This window comes from Physeter macrocephalus, chromosome 11 (assembly GCF_002837175.3).
Source record: "Physeter macrocephalus isolate SW-GA chromosome 11, ASM283717v5, whole genome shotgun sequence".
Classification (NCBI taxonomy): domain Eukaryota; kingdom Metazoa; phylum Chordata; class Mammalia; order Artiodactyla; family Physeteridae; genus Physeter; species Physeter macrocephalus.
In genome coordinates this window covers 2,440,281-2,463,309 of record NC_041224.1, presented here as the reverse complement: position 1 = coordinate 2,463,309, position 23,029 = coordinate 2,440,281, and the positions used below count along the sequence as shown (strand labels likewise).

The following is a 23,029-nucleotide window of genomic DNA, read 5'->3' as shown; positions in this document are numbered from 1 at the left end:
AAAGTTTTCTTTTCAGGATTACAGATACAGACTTACAGCATTATATTGCCATAGATCTTTTTTCCCCCCTTTTAGATGAGGAAAAGTAAATTATTTACCAAAAAGGTTCAGAAGCTAAAGCCTAATAGATACACACACACATATGACAACTCTGCATCTGAATTTAATCCAAGGATAATTGTGTTGAGAGATGATCTTGCTTGTGAATGTGTTTGGAGAGTACTGACTTTCTCATTTGATAATTCCTTTGGTTTCTAGAAAAAAAATGCTTGCAATTGCAAAATTTGCAATTTCATGTAAGGATGAACATTTTTTTTCTCTCCAGAATGTAAATATTATCTCAGTTGGAAGACGGAGAAGAGGGACAAAGAACAACAGATGCTTTCATGCAACAATATGTATCCAGTGGCCACTATGAATCAGGCCCATATGAATCCAGTCAAAGCACCATCCAGTGTTGCCAAAAGAGATCCCAGATGTCCCAGGGCAGGAGGCAGTGGGTCTTGATTATGGGGATTTGGAAGGTTGCTATGAAGGGAGAATCCGGATGGGGATGGGAAATGCGTTGTTAAAGGGTCAGGGAAGAGTGTCAGCCACAAAGCCCTGGCAGCTTGAGAGAAGGGGTCTTGCCCCACTACTGCTGGGACTCATCTTTTCCTCTTGTACAGGGTCCGATGCCTCGCAGTTTGTATCTGGCCTCAGGCTTCAGTTCTGCCTCTCAGCCATGCCCTCCACTCTTGGGGGGAGGCCATGAGAGCAGCTGGGCAGAAAATAGCAGCCTCTGCTGGGGAGAGGGTGCCCACCTAGAGAACCAGGCTGCAGTGGCCCTTGTCAGTTCGGTGTAGAGTGTGGCTGGGCCCGTGTTAGGATCACATGGGCAACGTGCTGAAATGCAGATCCCTTTAGTCCTACAGAACAACATCCTGGGCATACGCGAAGCCCCGGTGCTCAGAGGCTCTGAGACTCTTCTGACTTTTTTTTCCCACTTTTTTTTTGAAAAAGGGTTTAAGTACAAAATAATGGCAGCGGGGCTAACCCCTTCATTTTTTTTTAGTGCAGTGTACCTAATACATGATCTACTCCTTTGCCCTTGTTTTCAGGGGCAGAATTCATATTAGCCTTTGAGAGAAGCACTTTTTTTTTTTTTTTTTTTTCTTTCCTGTACACGGGCCTCTCACTGTTGTGGCCTCTCCCGTTGCGGCCATGGCTCATAGGCCCAGCCGCTCCGTGGCATGTGGGATCTCCGCGGACCGGGGCACGAACCCGTGTCCCCTGCATCGGCAGGTGGACTCTCAACCACTGCGCCACCAGGGAAGCCCTGAGAGAAGCACTTTTAACAGGCCTTTTCTTTTTCTTTCAAATCGTTTTTGCTGCTGTACTTGTCTTGCCTTCCAATGGGAGGTACTGGTAAGCTACAGGTATCCCATTCCTGCAAAAGATGGCTAAACAGCACTCCCAGAGAAATGGGTTGGGTTCAAGGCCTGACCTCACCACTTATTAGCCATGAAAGGGGCAAATCTCTCCCCCCCCCCCAGTTCCTCTGTTTCCAAATCCCTTCTCAACTGAGAAGAATATCTTCTCAACTGAAGATTAAATGAGGTGCTAGGTGTAAAGACCTAAGCAGAGTACGGCCCAGAGGTGCCCAGTAAGTTCCTGGAAACGCCCCAATCTCCTTTCTTACCATGGTGGTCTATACAGCCTTGCTCAAACTCTAATTCTTTTACACTCTTCCCTTTGCTGACAGTGCTTTTCTCCTTCTTCCTCAACTACCAAGAAAAATCCACTTTTCATGATCCGATCCAAAGGACATCTCTCCTCCGGTCTTCTCCCCAGTTCCCCTGATCCTAGGGAGCCCACTGCTGTTCTGTGTCACATCGTTCCTCTCTCATAACACATGCACAGCTGAAGCATGGTTCTCTCCTTGCCTGTCACGCCCACTAGACTGCTTGAAACGCAGTAATTCTGAAATCCTCAGCACTCAGCTTGGTGCCTGGCACATAACAGGTGGTCAAGCCACAGACCTATATGTACTTCTTCTGAATGCCGGAGCAGAATGGATGCATCTATGCATGGGTGGCTGGACACATGAATGTGCTTCTGGGGAAGCGACGGGCCTGGGAGAATTGGGTGGTTGGTCGTCCTAGGGTCCCTTCCCCGGCCACCCCACCGTGGAGGCCGGCGCTGAGGGATCAGGGCCTGCGTCTGAGGTCCAGCCGGTTCCTCCGCTTTGGGAACGCAGCTCCGCAGGGCACCGGCAGGGGGCGGCGTTGCCACGCAGCTGGACGCTCCGCGGGTGACCGGCCCCCTCCCCGGCGCGCTGCTTCGGTGACGAGGCCGGGGCTCCCCCAGTTTGGAGGGGGCGGGCCGTCCTCCCTCACAGGCCGGGCGGCTGGGGTCGCGCGGGGCCACGGGCGGGAGTATTCAGCTTCCCAGGCGCCTCCCTCGCTCCCCTTTCCCTCCCTACGACCCCCTCCCTCCCCCTCCCAACCCTCCCCTGCCCCCCCACCAGCCTCTACGCGAAGGAAAGCTACTCTCAGTTTGGAAAGAGGCAGCTAGCGGGCGGGATTGACGGCCCGAAGAAAGGGCGCGCTTTCTGGCAAAGACATGGGTGCGAGCGCGCGCGGACATAATGCTACAATCCTTTCGTGCCGCCGAGGCGACTGAAGTTGAGGGGCTGGGGGAGGAACGCTTGTGTCCTTTGAACTCGTACTATCGCGGGTCGTGGAAAACTAGCTCGTGTCACACTGATATTCGCATTCACTTGAAAAAGGCAAACCTGAGCGACCGACGACGACCTCGCTTCGCCTCCTCACTTGTCGGCGAGAGAGCGCGCCGCCGAGCGTCCGGCCCCGCGCAGCGGCCCTTCGCGCGACCCGGCGGCCGCGCGTTTCCTGCGCCGCGCTCCGGGCCCGTCTCGCTCTTGGCCACCGGCCGCGCGCCCGCCGGGCCGCCTAACGCGCCGGAGCGTCCGGTCGGGGACGCGCGCCGCGCCCCCGGCCGCCCCGAGCCGCCCGTGCGCGGGAGACGGACTCACGCTCGGCCCCGCCCCCGCGTTCCGTGGGCTCGCCCGGAGTTCCCCGCGGCGCCCGAGATTTCGAGAATCGAAACCCGGAGAGCTTGTCCTGCCCCTTACGCGCGGCGCCTGATTGGCACGGGGAAGTGGACGTTTTAGTTCCCTCTGAGGCCTGGTTTATTAACGGAGTAAACGGCCTAGTCCTACACCACACAGTTTAAAAGGGGGGGGAGGCGAAAGAACCTCTGGAGCCCCGTCATTAAGCTACAATGATGCGCCATAAACGGCGAGAATTTTATGTTGTAAGTTGCTGCAGTCGCGCGACTTTAGCCGGGAACCAGTTGTGAGGGCCATTTAGAACACTTGAGGCATCGGAAGTGTTTCGTCGTTGGGGGGAAAAAAAGAGGGGTGGGGGGGGTCCATACATCAAATATATGTCTATGCACATCGGTGCACACGGGAACCGCCGCCGGCTTCCCGCTCCGGGGACCCGGCCCGCCGCTGCAGCGCTAGGATCCGCAGGGCTCCGGCCGCCGGGCGGGTGGGGGCGGCGCCCTATGCAGATGAGGAGGGTGTGGCGAGCTTGCGGCGCCGGGCCCCGGAAGCGCAGAGAGGCCCCGGTATAAAAAAAGTACTGAGGACATTTCCCCAGCACAACTGCTAAAGCTCCAGAGACGGGAGCGTGTGCGGCGGCGGCGGCGGCGGCGGCGGCGGCAGCAGGAGCCGCCACCTCCGGGACCACCGCGGCTGAGGCGGCGCGGGCGGGGTGAGGGGCGGGAGTGGCCGGCGCGGGCGGCGGGGGTCTGGGAAGGACTAAGTCGCTCGCCGCTGCCGGGAGCGCACTCGCGGCTCCTGAAGTGTTGCCGCCTCGCAGTTTCTCGCTCGCCGCGCTCGTCGAAGGGGCGGCCGCCTCCAGGTGACACAGACGGGACTCCCGCTTGCGCTTTCCAGATGCATCAGAGATACTTTTGGTGCGGGGCTGCTCTGCGGGGCGCGGCGCGCGCGGGCCGGAGGCCGCGGGGGCCTGGGGAGGGAGAGTCTCCGGGGAGCCCCCGAGGCGGGGGACGAAGCGGGGAGGGGGCGCGCTCCTTCCTCCTCGGGCCCCTGGCCGCCTGTCCGCCGCGCGTCTCAGCGCGCTCCTTCCCCCTGTTCTCTTTTAGGACCGACCAGGGCCCAGTGGCGTTCGGCGGGCACTTCATGGCGGAAGGCGAAGGGTACTTTGCCATGGCCGAGGACGAGCTGGCCGGCGGCCCTTACATCCCCCTGGCCGGCGACTTTAGCGGCGGCGACTTCGGCGGCGGCGGCGGCTTCGGCGGGCACTGCTTGGACTATTGCGAAAGCCCCACGGCGCACTGCAACGTGCTGAACTGGGAGCAAGTGCAGCGGCTGGACGGCATCCTGAGCGAGACCATCCCGATCCACGGGCGCGGCAACTTCCCCACGCTCGAGCTGCAGCCCAGCCTGATCGTGAAGGTGGTGCGGCGGCGCCTGGCTGAGAAGCGCATCGGCGTCCGCGACGTGCGCCTCAACGGCTCGGCCGCCAGCCACGTCCTGCACCAGGACAGCGGCCTGGGCTACAAGGATCTGGACCTCATCTTCTGCGCCGACCTGCGCGGGGAAGAGGAGTTTCAGACTGTGAAGGACGTCGTGCTGGACTGCCTGTTGGACTTCTTACCCGAAGGGGTGAACAAAGAGAAGATCACACCACTCACGCTCAAGGTAAAGCTCCCCGAGAGGGGCCGGGGGCGGCGGCGGGCCGGGCGCGGGGGCGGCGCGGCGGGCAGAGGGGCGCACGTCTGCGGCCCGGACCCAGGTGGGCGCCCTGGCTGATTTTGCTTTTGAGTTTTTTCCTGAGTAAACCAAGGTGCGTGGACTGTGTTGAGTCTTTTAGCTGCTTCAGCTTCCAAGTCTTCTGCTTCCTCCTCTGCCCTGCTTTCTCTTCCTTCTCATTTTTTAACTCTTGGCTTTCCTTGATTGAGTCGTGTCCAGAGGAGATTCTGATAAGTGGAAGAGTGAAGTGATGTGAACCTTTTTTTTTTTTTTTTTTGAGTCATTTGATGATTTAGTCTCTGGGAAAAGAGCAGCCTGCAGCAGAGGCTAGTCAATGTTCTTATTATTGTATTGGAGAATGTGAATAGATTTCCTAGCTGCCTTCACGTGACGCCGTGTGTTAAGCATATATATGGTGCTTCTCCAGGTTGGTTCATGTGTTCGGGATATAATGGGTCCCCTCCTCCCCACTTTGGTCCAAAGCTTTTTTTATACAATTAGTTGAAATTATCCGAGGAACCAGCCTCCCAGAATGTCTTAATTTCGTTCATATTTGATTTTAGCTGCAGAAGCCCTGGGGGGACCGGGAAGATACAGATCCTATCGGTTCCCTCAGCAGGAGGGGAACTAGGTGACTAGGGACAAGGGTGAGAGGCAGACCAACTTTTCCCTGTAGGCCCTTCTGTCTTTTGAATATTGTGGTGATATTGTGTGAATATTGTACCTATAAGATCATTCTCAAAAAATAACATTTCGAGAGTCAGGCATGACAGCAGAACCTCTTAGTACTGTGTGTGCTATGTCTGCCAAAAGCCTCACACCATTATTTCTAGTCTCTTTCCCAGACGGCAAAACCACTCGTTAAATGTATTTCTTTGTGTTGTTGTTGTTTTGAGAAGACTGTTTAATGTTTAAGCCTGCAGGTAGTGCTTTGCTGAAACCTGACAAAAGGGAAGGAGCAAAATAATTCTCAGCTGTGACGAGGATGTACTTATTTATTGATTATTTTTTTCTAGGTTTGCTCATCTTCTTGTTTTGTCTTTTAAATTGTAGGAAGCTTATGTGCAGAAAATGGTTAAAGTGTGCAATGACTCCGACCGATGGAGTCTTATATCCCTGTCAAACAACAGTGGCAAAAATGTGGAACTGAAATTTGTGGATTCCCTCCGGAGGCAGTTTGAATTTAGTGTAGATTCTTTTCAGATCAAATTAGACTCTCTTCTCCTCTTTTACGAATGTTCAGAGAACCCAATGACTGAAACGTTTCACCCCACAATAATCGGGGAGAGTGTCTATGGCGATTTCCACGAAGCCTTTGATCACCTTTGTAACAAGATCATTGCCACCCGGAACCCGGAGGAAATCAGAGGGGGAGGCCTGCTTAAGTACTGCAACCTCTTAGTGAGGGGCTTTAGGCCTGCCTCTGATGAGATCAAGACCCTTCAGAGGTATATGTGTTCTAGGTTTTTCATCGATTTCTCAGACATTGGAGAGCAACAGAGAAAACTGGAGTCCTATTTGCAGAACCACTTCGTGGGCTTGGAAGACCGCAAGTATGACTATCTCATGACCCTTCATGGAGTGGTGAATGAGAGTACCGTGTGCCTGATGGGACATGAAAGAAGACAGACTTTAAACCTGATCACAATGCTGGCTATCCGGGTGCTCGCTGACCAAAATGTCATCCCTAACGTGGCTAATGTCACTTGCTATTACCAGCCAGCCCCGTATGTAGCAGATGCCAACTTTAGCAATTACTACATTGCACAGGTCCAGCCAGTGTTCACATGCCAGCAACAGACATACTCCACTTGGCTACCTTGCAATTAGGAATCATTTAAAAGTGTCCTGTGGGGAAGCCATTTCAGACAAGATAGGAAAAAAAAAGAAAAAAGAAAAAGGCGGAGTGACCCAGCCATGATTAGGGATATGTTTTGTGCAGTGATGATCTGCTCCTGGTTTTAAACTTGGCAAAGCTTGTGGATCTTTTCCTAGGTACGGGAGCATGATCTCAAAATAACCCACCCCACCACCACCGCCAACCCTCCCTCCTCATTCTCCTACCCAGCTGGATTCTGTCCTGAAACAAAAGAGACCTGTCATTAAAAACAACCAGGTTCTCCTAAAATGACAAGGGAAAAAAAGCTTGATGACAATATGGGTTTGCAGTACCTGCTCCCATAGCTTTGCCATAGGGAAAAAAGACAAGTGGAGAGTTTCTTATAAGGCGGAATTCACAAAAGGGAAAATACAGAGGAAAAAAGGTCTCACTCCAACGAAATTATCAATTCAGGAGTTCAGATAGTAACAACTGTACAGGAGGAAGGGGGACTCCAACATGGGGATTACTATCTGAGGCTTGTAGCAAGTGCTTTCTGTGGAACTCTCGCATTGCGCTAATAGAAACGGCTTGCTCCAAATGAGCAGTAGTAGGGTGCAGTTCTCATAACAAGCAGCAGAACTTATGATGACACAATCCATTATTTCCAGCTGCGTGCATAGCTCGCATTTTTTAAATGTGAAAATGCAAGCAAAAACAGCTGTAGCAAAGAAAGTATGCTCAAGGACCAAAGATTTAACAGATAAAAATACCCAAGTAGAAAAGAAATAGTAGAATATATAAAGAGTTACTATATTTGTTACACACCAATATACATCAAAGTGCCTGTTGCCTTCTGAAAATTTGAAGTGGAAAAATTTTATGGTTTAATGACTATTTTATCAGGGACTCAAGAAGAACATAAAACAACACATAAGCTTGTGAATGGTGGAGGAGATGCCCTATTTTTTCTTGACAAATACTTGTATAAAATTAACCTTGTTGGTGTGATATTATCCTAGGTACATGTGTATGTGTGTGTATATTATGTGTATATATATACATATTTGTGATATGTGTATATACACACAATACATTGATTATGGTCTAGAAAAATGTAGCATATAGGAAATGTTTAAATACTGTGTGCTTTTATGTTTTCAACAGGATGACATGAGACGTGGGCATATTACAGTGATGAATTAAAACCCACATCTAAAAAAATTAAAGCGAATGAAGGAGGAAAACAATTAATATATTTGATAGGAAGAGCAGAGATTATACATTTTTAGTGAGGTTTTTTTTTTCCTTTTTTTTCTTTTTCTTTTTTTTTCTTTTTTTTTTTTTGTGAGTCATAGAATTCCACAAATGGGAGAATATTTGTTTGGCAGAGCACTCTTTTTTTATACTAAACTGCCATTTTGATAGTTTGAGCCCTTTTACTTTTTGTAATACTTGCATACCTCCATGGTGTATAATCCAGTGGATCATGGATCAGTGATAGTCTGTTTAAATCCCTGACTGCTAAAAAGAATTTCTGGTGATCTGAACACTACTTAATAATATTTAAATGAATTTTTAAATGAATGCATTGTGCATTCCAGGACCACTAGAATTTAGTAAATGTGAAATGACCCTTTTTAAAGAGTATTTGCACGATTACTTAAAATTTATATATGAAATATATATTATATATAAAATTTTATAAATTCATGCCAATATGAAACATCTTTGATCTGTTTGTCACACTGCATTTAAGTATTTAGTACTGTACTTTAAATTCACTCACTTTGCATTCAGTCAGATCCAACTTTATTTTCTGTTTCCCGAGAGACCAGTTACACCTTTGTGAAATGAACTGGCATTACTGTTTCAGTTCAGTGACAGCTAATCCTAAACCCATCCCTTCTCTCAGCCCTCAGTTCCTTTGGACACTGGTCTTTGAAAATGTATTTGTTAAAAACAAATCTAACACCCGAAAACCTTCCCTTTGTATTGTGAAACAGCTACACAATCCCTACCAAGTCTAGTGGATGACTGCTTACTCTGATCGTTCCTGTGAAGAGTCAACCAGATTTTTGCATCAGTTAAAGAGGGATTGGGGAAGAAACTAGCGTCATCCTACTGGCAGTGTAATTTATTTGTTATCTGGGCATCCCTCAGATGCTCAAAGCTGGTTTAATCCATCCGCACTACCTTTCTTGTGCATCTTTCTTTGAAGCCTTAACCGGAACTTGATGGGTTTGCTGTAGCAGCGTCCCTGTGAATTCTGTCCGAGCTGTAACAGCTACTGCACTGCCACTCACTGTTACGTAGGGAACTCTTTCTTCTCCCACGTTGGCTCAGACTCCCTCACTCCAGCCCTGGGTTTGAAAAATTCATTGTAAATTCCCAGGAAATATTCCATTTGCAGATTAAGCCTGATACTTAACTGTCAGCAACCAGAGCTCCGCCTCCTTACCTGTTTGGATGTTTCCTAAAAGAAAACTAAGGGAATGCTCGGGAACAGAGGAGGAGTAGCTGGTGATCTGCCTTCTTCTCATCCTAACTCTTGACCGATGAGTCGTCCACTATTTCAGAAAGAATCTGGAGGTCTCTGGCTCTGCCATAGCAACAACCTGGTGTTATTTTATGACACAGATTTTTGTTTGGAGGGGCCTTCTTGGAAAATACGCTTTTCATTTGTTTTCTCAGATATTTTTTTATGTTCTTTTCTTGCTTACTCTGGGGCTGGTAGCATAGTTGGAAATGCCAACACCTGGCATTCAGATAGAACAGGCTGTACTCAAGACAACCTTCAACATTTACTTTAAGATTTATATAATTTATTTCCCTTTTGTATGTACTATAGTCTTGTGCATGTGTAGTTGAACAAACAGTGGAATATATGTCTCTCTTTGTGGATGTGTGGCCTAAACATTTGAATGTCTGGTGAGCGAGAGCCGTGTGTCATAGGTCAGAGAAAAGGACAGCTCTCAATTCCTGATTAGTGCCTGTGATTTGCTTACCTTTGTGTTTATCTGGTCGAGTGTGCTGTTACTTTAAAGCAGGAAGAAGTTTTTTATCTTCTGGAGTCTCTTCTCACCTGTTCAGCCTGGCATGTCAGGGAACACTTCACCTGTGACAGTGCCCTTTTAACAAGTTGACTTCATTTGCAGTAAAATCTCGTTGCCTCAAGACGTCCTACATCAAGATGGACTTTTCCCTTCCAGAAACGGGATCAAGTGTTTGCTCACTTTCGTATTGGGTGGATTGTTTTAACATGGCTCCAAAATTGCAAGGATGAAAGAATGTCTGTAAGCCAAGCCAAGGAGGAAACGCCAAGAGAAGTGAACATACCGTTTTTTTGCCACCCCTTTCTGTTTGCTGATCGTAGGTTGCCTTATTGTGCGTAAAGTTGTTTTCAATGCAATGCTTGTCAAATAAATATTGTGAACTATTTTGTAAATGAAATGTATTATGTTAAAAGCTGTCAGCAGTTCGAAAATAGGCCTTTTTGTTGTTTGAAGACAGCGTGTGTTAGATGAAACCAAAAAGCCAAAAAAAAAAGAAAAAAGTAATTTCATATATACCACCTGTTGGAATATAGTATTTCTTTATGATCTCTTATAGTATAGCCTTTTCAGCGCTAAGAAAGAATCTCTGTGTAATACTTTGTCGTAATAATGGCTTGCTAACAAAGTACATGGTCAAAGTACAAAGTTGGAAGATGTCAAGTAACTTGGCGAGACTGGCTGCAAATCCTTGCAGAATGGAGGATGCTCTGCCCGCTGGCTGTCTCTCTCTCCGACCTCTCTACAACCATCGCCTGCTCCAAGAGGCCCTGATTGCAGCACGCCGCACCTGGGGTCACTCTTTTGGAATACTTTCACTTTAGTCTGTGTCACAGGCAGAAAAGGAGTTGCTGGAGAATGGACTCTTAAAAACTGACTTATTTGAATCAGCGCTAGAGGGAACAGATTGTGAATTTTGTTTACAGCATCCAATATTTGGATTTTTTTTTTTTTGTAAATAAAAAGAAGTTATTTTTTTCTATTGATTTGTGCGTTGTTTTCCATCTCTGTGCTGGCTAAAGACCATATCTCAATCCAACCTGTGTCCATGAGAAAAGATGAAGCCATCTCTGACTGGCTCAGTAAGCTCCATTAGAATCTAGATAATGGGTGCCAACATTTTGAATCTGGTTGTGAGCTTAGCCGTGTTAAGTGACCCAGTCAGAGCTGTTTTCCAGGATCGGTAGAGGCTCCTGGCTCTGGACTGTAGGTTTGCTGTAGCCCTGAGGGGGCCTTGGTTTTTAGGAGTAGCGTGAGTGTTGTGATTCAGTCATCAACCAGGGATTCAGTCATCCCTGGTTTTATACATATCATCCATCGGAGGCTCTGTAGTGTTATTCAGAGTGTTTGCCTCGGGAGGAAGGGAGTTTTGGAAGAGGCACTAAGTGGAAGGAGGAGCAATCACAGGATCTAATCTGTTGTGCTGTGTATGCATATGCTGGGTGCAAAGATGTTGCCCTTTTGATGAGCATTTCAAGTAGGTAATCTCACCTGTTCAGATTGCCAGGGAGCATCCATTTATTTATTTATTAATTTTTCTTCTTTGTGTCATTTTGGAGACTTTCTCAGCACTAGTAGCATGAGAATTTGGTAAGCCTCAGCTATTATAGGACATCCTTGTGGCGTTTAAAACCGTTGAAAGTTCTGACGTTGGACAGAATACATGCTTGACGCTGCGGCTATGAAAGAGCCATTCCTGGTATTCAAAGCCAGTTTTCTGTCATATACATCATAAAATACACGGTGGTTATTTGGTTTGGGAGTGTTATTTGTGTGTCACTCTCTTCTTCCTTTGTTGCAACCTCTTCATTTTTTTACAACCATCCTTGCATGTCTGTGGTCATCACAGAGTCCTTTTTCAGCCAGGGTTGAATAAGGACAGTATATATTAAGCTCCTCCTGGACTTAGGTACACCCTGCTATTTCTAGTTGAATTACCAGACTGCACCTAGCTAAACCTGGAGAGAAGTAACACACCCTTCTTTTCCTTAGGAATCTTACTACCTTAACATTCAGTGGCTTTAAGAAGAAAAACAAAACACAAGAAATTAATACCCAGAAAGCAAAAACAAGGAAATTAAAATCATAGTTTTAAAATATAAAGTAGAATAAGAACTGTTAAAATCATCAGATACCTAAGAAATTAAACTGTAATTTCCTTCTTAGAACCAAGTTTGAAATAATGTGAATGTCCTGTGGTCTAATAGCAGATACAGTCAAGCAGGAGGCGGGGAGGAGAAATGATTTTAAAATGACAGGGGCTTTCACCAGCAAGGCCCAGGTCTTGGTTTCTAATGCTGTGCTCTAGGCCACCTTTGACAAATGGCTGGATCAAGGGATGGGGCAAGGAATATACCAGAGGAACCTGGATAATCTTACAGTTCCAGAAAGAAAGGGTGTGCCAAAAAACAAAAAACAAAAAAACCCCCACAATGATGCGGGGTGAGGGGCATGTCAAAAGGACACAGGGGCCACCTGAAAGAACTCCAATGGCCAAGCTAGCACAATTTGAGCAAAAAATAAGTCGTATTGGATTATAATGCAAAGTGTAAAATATCCATGCATCCACACAGAAATAGATGATTGCATAAATAAACAAATAAATGGAGGCAAAAAGATAAATTTCCTGTGCAGAATTACAAATAATCCATGTACATACTGCTCACTCCAGGAGGTGGAGTTTAATTCCTTACCTCTTAAGCACGGGCTGGGCATGGAAAATGGTGAGAAAAGAGCAACTGCACCAGTGTAGAGACCTGACAGACCGTCTGAGCCACGGGACCATGGTCCCCATCACCAGTGATAAATCATGAAGATAACAGATAGTTATGGCGTGGTGAAAATGGCAGTTTACCTCTGCAATCTTCCTCCCCAAACCCATAATGTCTAATTATGAGAAGAGCATCGGACAAATTTAAATTGAGGGGCATTCTATAAAATAGCAGACTAGTATTCCTTAAATCATCAAAACAAGGAAAATCTGAAAACTGCTACAGCCAAGAGGAGCCTTAAGGAGACATGACAACAAAATGTCATGTGGTATCTTGGACGGGATCTGGAGCAGAAAAGGACATTAGGTAAAATCTAAGGGAATCTGAATAAAGTAGTGTATTCCTGAAATAATGACATTTTTATATCTGTTTATTAGTTATGGCAAATGTAGCATGCTAATGTAGGATATTAACAGTGGGGAAAGGGGGTGTAGGGTATATGCAAACTCTCTGTACTCTCTTCACAATTTTTCTGTAAATCTAAAACTATTCTCAAATAAAACATTTATTAAAAAGTGAAGACAGTGATTCTTCTTTGCTATTTCTAGGGAAGTGACTCCATTTGTAAAATGAAGAATAGTGAGTTTTATTTTTTTAATGTCTACCATACTTAAAGTGTTAGGAGAGCGTATGAACCAGTAAAAATAAAATGATGTGTTTTACTCCAAAGTTTTAGAGAAGCTTTATCTACAAGTTTTGGAGAAAAGGAAACGGGTTGAAGAGAGCTGAGTTATAGGCAAGTGTTTTTCTGTAGAATAGCAGGAGAAGTTCATATTACCTTAGAGTTTTAAGGAAAGGGAATACTAAATGTAACTACAAACCATTGTGTCGATATCTATAAATGTGGAGTTTTGAAATGAGCAAGAGACTAAAATTTCATTGCCCTAATATACAGAAAGCCCTGGGGAGTTGTTGAGGAACTCTTTGCGAGGGAGTAAATGATATGATTTTTTTCTAAATGCCAGGGGAGCCTAATAGTTCATGGAGTGTTGAAATGAATTATTATTGAATATAAATAACCACTTTCACAATTTACCTGCTTACCTAAGCTCTTCCAGCATATCAGGTTTTCTTAAAGTGAAGGGACAGCTGTTCTTATGTTTACCTTCTCACCTCAATCACTGGCATTAAAAATCATTGAAAAATGCTGTTTTCAAAAATAGATGCCCTTAGTAGTTTTTAAAAGCAGTCATTCCAGCTTTGCTGTTTATGAAGTTAGGACAAGGCCTGTGCTTTCTGCTGAGGGACATGGAACACCCCACCTGCAGGAATTTATGAGTGTGGGGTTAAGTTATTTCTAACCTCCATAATGGAAAGTTCCCTTCAGGATCCCCTTCAGAAACTATTGATTTTCCAGTACAGTGTGTACTTATCAGTAATGCCAAGATTTTGTGGCATCATCTGGCCATGTCATTAGAAAACGGCTGAAACCCTATTCTTTTTTTTTTCTTCTTTTAGCAAAATTCAACATAACGAGCTACACTAGGCACTATGGATAACGCCATTCTGTGCATTAATTCTGAATTGCATAAGGTCTGGAGTATCTTCCTGTATATCTCTGCCAATAAGGTAAAGACGATCATGCTTCATTTGTTCTTTATTTTAATAGGAAATAATAAAAAAGTATTAAAATATCTGCATTTTAGAGTCCAGTTATCAGAGAAAAACAAATTCAATCAGGTTCAAGGCCCAAAGGCTGAATTAGAATTGCCAGATTTTGTAAATAAAAATACACAATGTCCAGTTAAATTTGAAATTCAGAGAAGCCATAATTTTTTTAAGTGTTAAGTATGTCCCATGCAATATTTTGGACATACTTATATTGAAAACTTATCTGTATTTATCTGAGATTCAGATTTAACTGGGAGTCCTGTATTTTATCAGGTAACCCTATAACCTATATGGGAGTACAAAATAAGGCTGAAAAAGTTTCCTAGTATACAGTTAGAGTCCAGAACACTTTATAACTTGTTAATATCTAACTTCAGGTACCATGAAACACTCACTGCATTCACAGAGAGTATGTGTAGCAGCAAACCCTTTGAAACATGGTTCATTCATTAAACATTTGCTGAATGCCTTTTATGTGTTTAGCCTGTGCTAGACTCTGAGACCCAAAAGAAGTGAAAGGACTGGTCCATTGACCTTTAGAAGGCTAGGTTCAACTTACAAGTAGAACTTACTTGCTGAAATTTAATTTTTTCAGCTACCCTGGGGTTAATTACTCACGAGGCTTAGCTCTGCATGGGGTACCATACAGAGCCCTGTGGACTAATGGAGAGTCTGGATGAGGGTAGTAGCCCTTGAAATGTGCCTTCTTGGGAGCTTTCAGAGGCAGGTCTCCCCACAGGTAGCCCCTGTGTGGACAGGCACTAGCCATTTGCTTGTTTGGGCAGGAAAGGATAAAAAGTAGGTGTTTTGCAATTTCTGTAGAGGGAAGCAAAAATTCTCCCTAAGCTTCTGGACACTTGCGTCCTCTTTTCAAAACCACTGTGAAAATCTTTGGGGCTTAACTAGAATGCACCTTGAAATTTTATTGCCCTATAATCCTGTTTGCTGCAGCACATTAAAATTCCCTTGAATGTTTCTTATGTAACCGTGTCTGGTTAACTGTCATCTTGAAGTTATTACAGCTTAGTCTTTGCTGCTTTTTTTTTCTCCAGAGCTGTGAAAGTCCTTTTCTCAGATGCTTCTAACGCACCAAACGCACCACGCACCCCAGACCTTACCCCCCTCCCAATTTGTGTAGCACCGGTTGTGTTGTCAGTCTGGGTATTTGTTTTGTCAGGGTAGAGATCTTATTTAAGGAACATTTCTAACTGTCATTGGTTATTTATGTACTCCCCTGGCCTGCATTGGGTATGAGAAATCCACAGCTTTCACCATCATCAAAACATTTAATAAATACTTTCTCATGCCCTTGGCTTGATGCTCTGTGAAGAGTTACAAAGGGTTGTACAAAGCTGGCTCCTTTCACTAGCAGTCTTAATTGAAAAGTGAAACAGGGATATGAACAAACAAATAAAACACAAAGCAGCAGTGAATTTGCCAAACTATGAGTGGCCAAGCTCGTTCCCACTTTAGAGCATCTGCTGGTTGTTCCAGCTCCTTGGAAAGCTCTTTCTCCAGATTTTTGCATCTCTTGTACCCTCACTTTATTATTATTATTATTATTACCATCATCAGTTATTGAAATGTTAGTTTCTCAGAGAGAGCCTCCTACTTAAAATAGTTTCCCTCTAGCATTCTTACCAAGTTACTCTAAGCCTTTATCCTAATTTTAGATGCATATTATCAGTACATCTGTCTCTACCTGAAATTGTATTATAAATGGATTTATTTCTTGATTTATGGTTTATTTGTCACCATAGAATGAAGTTCCATAAAGGCCAAGAACTTTGTCTAATTTACCACCACGTTCTTAGGGTCCGAAGTAACGCCTACTATGCAGGATATGCTTGTTAAATTTTGGTGAGTGAATGAATGACCAAATCCCATTTGGCTGAGGATGAGAGGTGCAGCGAAATTATCTATTGGGGAAGGTGTTAAAGAAGATGTAAGAAGGGGTCCAGAGGAAGGGGTCCTCATGGAAGGGGTCCAGAGGAGACCCGGGTGGAAAAATTCTAGTCTTGAGGTAGGAATGGAGCACCAAACGATAGGAAAGAGATGGTGTCTGTGGGGATGTTTAGGGCAGGAGTCTTCAAACCTCTTCTTGGTTCCTGTGATCAAGCAGTTGAGAACAGTGGGCCAGCTTGTGTGGACAGCATTTATGTGGCCTGGTGCTTAGGACAATAGTGACAGGAAGCCCATCTTCTAGTGCCCATGGGTCTGTTCTCTTTGTTCCCAAATCAAACCTTATCTGGCAGCCCGGTAAACTGAGGACATCAGTTGTCCTGGGCCGTGACTAGTCTCTTTTTCATCACCTGCTACATCTCTCAGAACTCAGGAATCCCTGAGAGAAGTTTTCCAGACAATGAGTACAGAGACTGAGGTCTGTCTCCTATTTGAAGTAAGGGTAGGGGCCAATGTATAAAGGGAAGCGTGTTCATTAGCCCTTTCAGCTGATGAGACTGTTGGCGTTTCCACTGGCATCTTCAGCTGGTCAAGCCTCACGGAACAAACAGTCCTGTCCTGGGGCATTATACGTGTCATGACCATTTGTTGTTGACGTTTCAGGAGTGTCCCAGTTGCAGAATGCTGTTGTGTTGTCAGACCCCGTGCCTGCCGCGTTGTTGCATATGGTCACGGTGAGGCTTCTGGTTTCAGGTGAGGTTTATAGAACCTCACCTAAAATGAGAAGCCTTGCCAAAGATGTTGAAGATCTGGTGCAATAAGGATCCCGGACTTCAAGAAATCATTTAAAAATTAGTTTCAGACTTTCATTATTGTCACTTGTATTCATTAAAACCAACTTGAACTCTCTCCATCTCGTCCTAAGTCCCAAACCACTTAAGCCATGGCGATTTTCATGAGAAGGGATGTTGGGAGGGAAATTGGTCGAGAGAAGTGAAACAGCATGATATAAAAAGTACTGAGCATTTCATATAAAGCTCCATTATAAAGCAGGTAGGCATGGGGCTTCTGAATCAACTCAAGGTTTGAAGAGCCAGTTGAGGAAATCTCTAAAAGATGGGCATATAAAGAGATAGTTTTTCCTCATTTCCATGAAAGGACAACTTTGACAGTATGTGCATGCCAGGATTCTGACTCCCAACTCCATGAGAAGTCTTCCACTGCTCTGGCTCCCCGTCCTGTGTGTGTGTGTGTGTGTGAGTGTGTGTGTGTGTGTGTGTGTGTGTGAGAGAGAGAGAGAGAGAGAGAGAGAGAGAGATCTTTCCAGGCCATTTGGAGGGAGGACGTGACGTTTGTTGAGTTCTTCCTTGGGGTCAGGATGCTTAGCACTTGACATACATCATCTATCATCTTGTTAATAGCTAATAGTACCAATATTTTCACCACTTTACTGAGTAAGAAATGGAATTTAGGAGGGATTGAGTTCTAGCTCTCCAGCTGGAAGGGAGAAGAGGGAGGATTCCAGGGCGAGTCTTGAACTTCACGTTCTTTGCTCTGTCCTAACCTCTCCACCCGCTCCTACCTCTCACCCTTGGCTGTGGATGGTCAGTGCTGCAGTTTCTCTCCATCCTCTGACCTTAAGAGCAGGAGAAAGAATGCGCGGCACAACCCAGCTGAGTTAGCGTGAACCCTAAGAAAAAGTGGTTCTACGATGTGAACATCTGTGAACAGACGTGCCTGTTCTACGATAGCAGGCCTTACAGACAGTGTATAATATCAGTAGTACATGTTCAATTTGATTAAATATGTTTTCCATTTAATCATCAAAATAATCCTGAGAATTAGTTTAAAGGGTATTATGATAATCTCACTTTTAAGGTAAAAAAAAATGAGACCCAGAGAGACAGAGCTTGTATATAAGACATAAAGGCCTTTAGAACTTGTTCAGTGATTACCCAGAGGGAGACTATTTCTGCTTGAGCCACACAAGGCAAATTGGTATCCAGGTCCTTCTACCCCCTCTATCAACCATCTTTCCAAATGGCAGGTGCATCATAGCAACACAGCAGGTAGAAGATTCAGGAAGAGCATCTGAGCTTTTCTTATACGATGAGATCACGTAAATTGCCTATTGTGAGTGGATTACCTGACAAAAAATAAGCATGATTTAAATTTTTAGTTTGCACTCAGAATTCAGCAAACTACTTCAGTGCTGTCAAAGCTGTTTTCCGTATGTCCTATTACAGAGAATGGGCCACTTAATCTTTAAAAAGTGATCAATTAGCCTGGCTTACATCACGTCTTACTGACAGTGCTTGCTACCAGCTGGCTGCTTTTGAATCTGGGTTTTTTTTTTTTTTCTTCTTCTTCTTATTTTGAAGAAAATGTCTGAAAGGAAAGGTAAAGAGTGTAATGAGGCATGCTAACCTCCGACAAAACTCTGAATACATTTCTATAATTCCTGAAATGTTCATTAGTTTTCTTGTGCTGCAGGCTGATCACACCTGTTTACTTTTGCCGCCCGAAACGTTCCTTAGCATTTTTCTCCTAGTCTGCGGTGTCTGCCTAATGATGTCACAAGCCTTTCTCAATACACAATGTCAACAGGATTCTTTGTCACTTGGTAAATAGTCGAGGGTGATTGGGGGCGAAGGGCAAGACCAGAGCTGAGGACCTGGATTCTAGTTCTGTACTAGTACTAGTTGATGTATTTCTAAGATGACACTTAAGGAAACCCATTCATGTGATTTTTATTTAGCCTCGAGTGATGCAAGAACATCTATAATTTTTACATAGTGTTTCTGAAGCACAGCTCTGCTCAGAACCCCTGCTTTGCAGATGCCAATAGTGCCCAATCTATGTCACTTAGCCTAGACTTTCTAGAAAGCAGAGCCTGAGGCAGTGATTATGATCCTGAGGGTTTATTTGCCAGATGCAACGACAGGATGCTGAGGTAAGGAACAGGTGTAATTTGTTGCAACCCAGTGTGTCACCATGCTGGCTACTGCATCACAGGGTTTCACAAAGCAACACAATAGCTAATTCAGCAAGCTTGTTCAAACAGCAGGAGAGAATCCTCCAGAAAGTTTGAAAGGAGGCATTGTACCTTGGAGTAGTACATAGGGGAGAGAAAGGAAGGGAAATTTATCTCCTTGTCCTCCTTTTCCTACTGGTCAAGTTTTAGCCCTTGGGGAACTACCTCTTCTACATTTCCAGTTGTCTGTCTGGCCCCTGAGTGGCTGTTCAGGAGAATAGGTCTCCTGTCCTACAGGGGGTGCTTCAGCCAATTCCAAAGGTAGAGTGGATTGGGCAACAGGTGGGGTGCTGACTCAGAAAGAGAGGGAGAAGGTGGTCAGGGTTTGTATTTGACCATGCAATATCGTCACAGGAGTAGGGAAGAGACCACTGAGGGATTATTTCAGTATGTCAAGAAAATAGAGTTGAATTTAAAGAGAAAGTGGAAAATTGCAGGAGGATAGGAGCCATGCAGGAAAGAAAAATCAAGGAAAGAAAAATTAGTGTTGAACGTTATTGATTGGCACTTGACATCTCTTCCCATCTTCCTGTATTCTCCCCTCTATCCCAGGAATTGGAAGACAAAAAATTCCATTTACCAGACTCCCTTGCAACTCGGGCTGTGGTTTTGCCAGTAGGAGGCAGTTGCATGAAATGTGGCAGAAAGGCCTTTCTTATGTCACTGTGATACCAAGGTCCTGGAGCTGTGTGTATTGGTGACAACAGTAGTTTTCTGGAACTCTAGATTGAAGCTATGGCTGTGTGATTTTATTTTATTTTATTTTATTATTATTATTTTTGCGGTACGTGGGCCTCTCACTGCTGTGGCCTCTACCTTTGTGGAGCACAGGCTCCGGACGCGCAGGCTCAGCGGCCATGGCTCACAGGCCCAGCCGCTCCGCGGCCTGTGGGATCTTCCCGGACTGGGGCACGAACCCGCGTCCCCTGCATCGGCAGGCGGACTCTCAACCACTGCGCCACCAGGGAAGCCCCATGGCTGTGTTATTTTAAAACCAAGAGTCCAGTAGGGCCCTCTGCCTTCCCTTCTCTCAAACCTTCCAAAGATTTTGTATGTACCCTCTTTCTGCATTTAAACCCTTTATGAGTGAGATGTCTGGAGCAGTTTCTGCTTTTTGTAATGCAACCAGACAGAAGCATTGAGAGCAAAGTAGGCTTTGTGGGAGCCTGATGCCCGGAGCCTCACTTTCTGCTCCTCATCTCCAGCCATCATCAGCCCCGGGACGGGAAGGGCCAGCAATGGCAAGGTTGCAGGGCTGAAAGGGCTCAGAAGATGGGGTCAAACTTTCAGGATAGAATTCTGGTCCCACCGCTTACAGCATATTTAACTTTAGACAAGGTACTTAACCTCTTTGGATTTTTGTTTCCTCAATGTAAAAATGAACTAGTAGTAAATAACTCTAAATAACTTAGGTCGTTGCTATACCGACTTAATGAGATAATGGGTATAACATTTCTTTTAACAGCTGTAATATGTTTTAAATCTGAAAACTTTAAAACATCAGTACTTCAAGTAATTCATGTTGTAGATTGTCACCAAGACTAGAATGAACCTGCCCAAACGGTTCCAGACCCCAAGAGCTGTTTGCTCAACACTGCACCCCCAGTTGCTAATACAGAGCTTAATGAATGTTTATGGAATGAATGATTGACAGGTACTGGGCAGCTTATATGCAGACTATGAATTGCAGGTGGGGAAGTAAGAATAGACCAGTGTTTGGTTTTACTCGTGAGTGGCCAACCCTCTGCTCTCTAGGGTGTGTGGAAAGCATTTAAGGGACTCATTGATTAAGTCTCGCCCCCTTTTGGTTGGTGACCTAATCAAGTGTTTGGGGTTGTCAGTGCATTTTCTTCAATATGTGTTTTTTTTAAATAAAGTTATTTATTTTATTTTTGGCTGCATTGGGTCTTCGTTGCTGCACACAGGCTTTCTTTAGTTGCAGCGAGCGGGGGCTACTCTTTGTTGTGGTGCGCGGGCTTCTCATTGCGGTGCTTATCTTGTGGCAGAGCACGGGCTCTGGGTGCATGGGCTTCAGTAGTTGTGGCACGTGGGCTCAGTAGTTGTGCCTTGCGGGCTGTAGAGCACACGCTCTGTAGTTGTGACGCACGGGCTTAGTTGCTCCACGGCATGTGGGATATTCCCAGACCAGGGCTCAAACCCATGTGCCCTGCATTGGCAGGTGGGTTTTTAACCACTGTGCCACCAGGGAAGTCCTTCAATACATGTTTGAAGTACTCAATATGTAGTTTTCTTACCAAATTTTACTGATGCAAGGGAGATCTGATTGTCAGGAACCTGTGGAGGATGTATGAATGTATGCCTGTTTTTCTCACTTGTCTGTCTTATAAAGTGGTACCACAGAGAGTCTCAGTTTCCCATGTATCAGGATCTCCTCAGGACCTTGTTACAGAACTCGCTTTCCTTGCACATCTCTATTTCTAACCAGCTCTGTGGGTGATTTTGAGGCACAGAGAAGTGTGGGAACCACTGGTATGGTGACTTCACACATTTTGTCTAGTGAGAAAACATTTTTGCATGACCACCTTACACTTGTGTAACAAACAATATATTACATATATTTTGATTTGCATTACACAAGAGCATTAAGAATTATAGTATGACTCCCAATTTACATAAGAGGAAAATGATGAACCCCATCTTCTTACTCCAAAATACACTGGTATTTCTGTTGTGCATCTAGTTCTGTAATTTCAGTACAGCCTTTGTCATTAATCAGCTTTGTTATTTGCTTCTCTACACCTCAGCTGCCCCTCTTACAAATAACTTGAGGGTGGGCTGGGATGGAGGAGTGGGAAGCTGGGAGCCTGAGATTGGATGGGGAATGGGCTAGTTTTTTGACTTGATCTTGACTGAAAGAATAACGTTAACAGGCAGGACATGTATTTTTGACTCGTCTCTCAAATTTAAAAATGTAATTCTTCCTTTTTCTATAACAACAATAGCAACAGAAATTGGTGGTTAACATTAGTTGAGCACTCATTTCAGGGCAGGCATGGTGCTGAGAACTTTACATCCTTCGTTGACTCCTCAAAACAACCTATGAGTCAGACATCATTATTGGCACCATTTTCAGGAGTAGAAACTGAAAGAAGCTCAGTAGTTACCTAAAGATACAGACTGTAAGTGGGAGAGCAGTGGGCCAACTCCAGAGGATTTAACCCCCATGGTGGCTTGCAAGGTGGTAATCCTGACCAATGCACAGTGCCTCCAGGAAGTATCACTGAGTACAAGCAACTAGGTGGAGCTCATTATGGGGACTTTCTGGGACCCAATCGAATTTATTAAAAAGAGAAATGCTTCATGAATTGCTGTATTTTAACTGATATTTGAAACAAATTACTTGCATGGCTGATACCAAAGTAGAGAAAATTTTACCTAAAATTTCCAAGGCCTCCTTCTATTCCAAAAGTCCCTGTTGTTTGCTAAATGATTAAAAAAAGAAAAAGATTAAGTAAATACCATACTTCCTCAAACCTTAGCACTTTTCATCTGTTCCTGACTAGTGTGCTGTCTAATCACTTGGAACTTCAGAGCTATTATCTAAACAGTTCACATTCTGACTCCAGGAGTTTTCAAAGTTGGGTTAGCATGATAACCTTTCTGGAGCAGGGAAAAAATCTTAGAATTTCTATTTTTAAATTTCACAATTTGTATGGAAACACAAAAGACCCCGAATAGCCAGAGCAATCTTGAGAAAGAAAAACGGAGCCGAAGGAATCAGGCTCTCTAACTTCAAACTATACTGCAAAGCTATAGTAATCAAGAGAGTATGGTACTGGCCCCAAAACAGAAATATAGATCAATGGAACAGGATAGAAAGCCCAGAGATAAACCCATGCACATATGGTCACCTTATTTTTGATAAAGGAGGCAAGAATATACAATGGAGAAAAGACAGCCTCTTCAATAAGTGGTGCTGGGAAAACTGGACAGCTTCATGTCAAAGAATGAAATTAGAACACTTCCTAACACCATACACAAAAATAAACTGAAAATGGATTAAAGGCCTAAATGTAAGGCCAGACACTATAAAAG

The 23,029-nt window shown here is 44.8% G+C and overlaps 1 protein-coding gene and 2 long non-coding RNA genes across 9 annotated transcripts in view; 2 read left to right on the top strand and 1 right to left on the bottom strand.

Moving 5' to 3' along the window:
• The window catches only part of LOC114487180 (uncharacterized), a 116,424-nt gene extending 113,210 nt beyond the window's left edge, over positions 1-3,214 (bottom strand). For both annotated transcript variants that reach the window (XR_003681991.2, XR_003681992.2), the window contains exon 1: positions 2,777-3,214. This is a non-coding gene — a long non-coding RNA (uncharacterized lncRNA). The remainder of the gene's footprint in view (positions 1-2,776) is intronic.
• A 52-nt stretch (positions 3,215-3,266) lies between these two features.
• On the top strand, positions 3,267-10,641 carry TENT5A (terminal nucleotidyltransferase 5A). Of its 4 annotated transcripts, none has more exons than XM_028496518.2 (3): positions 3,267-3,315; positions 4,174-4,732; positions 5,837-10,641. In XM_028496518.2, the coding sequence occupies exons 1-3, from the start codon at positions 3,311-3,313 to the stop codon at positions 6,611-6,613; spliced, it is 1,341 nt and encodes a 446-aa protein (XP_028352319.1). In that variant the 5' UTR covers positions 3,267-3,310; the 3' UTR covers positions 6,614-10,641. The 4 variants fall into 4 exon arrangements, with proteins under 4 accessions (XP_028352319.1, XP_023988770.1, XP_023988772.1 ...); XM_024133002.2 differs by lacking the exon at positions 3,267-3,315 and adding an exon at positions 3,651-3,984; XM_024133004.3 differs by lacking the exon at positions 3,267-3,315 and adding an exon at positions 3,760-3,779.
• A 3,281-nt stretch (positions 10,642-13,922) lies between these two features.
• LOC114487255 (uncharacterized) overlaps positions 13,923-23,029 on the top strand; it is a 364,849-nt gene continuing 355,742 nt past the window's right edge. For all 3 annotated transcript variants that reach the window (XR_008618448.1, XR_008618447.1, XR_008618446.1), the window contains exon 1: positions 13,923-13,995. This is a non-coding gene — a long non-coding RNA (uncharacterized lncRNA). The remainder of the gene's footprint in view (positions 13,996-23,029) is intronic.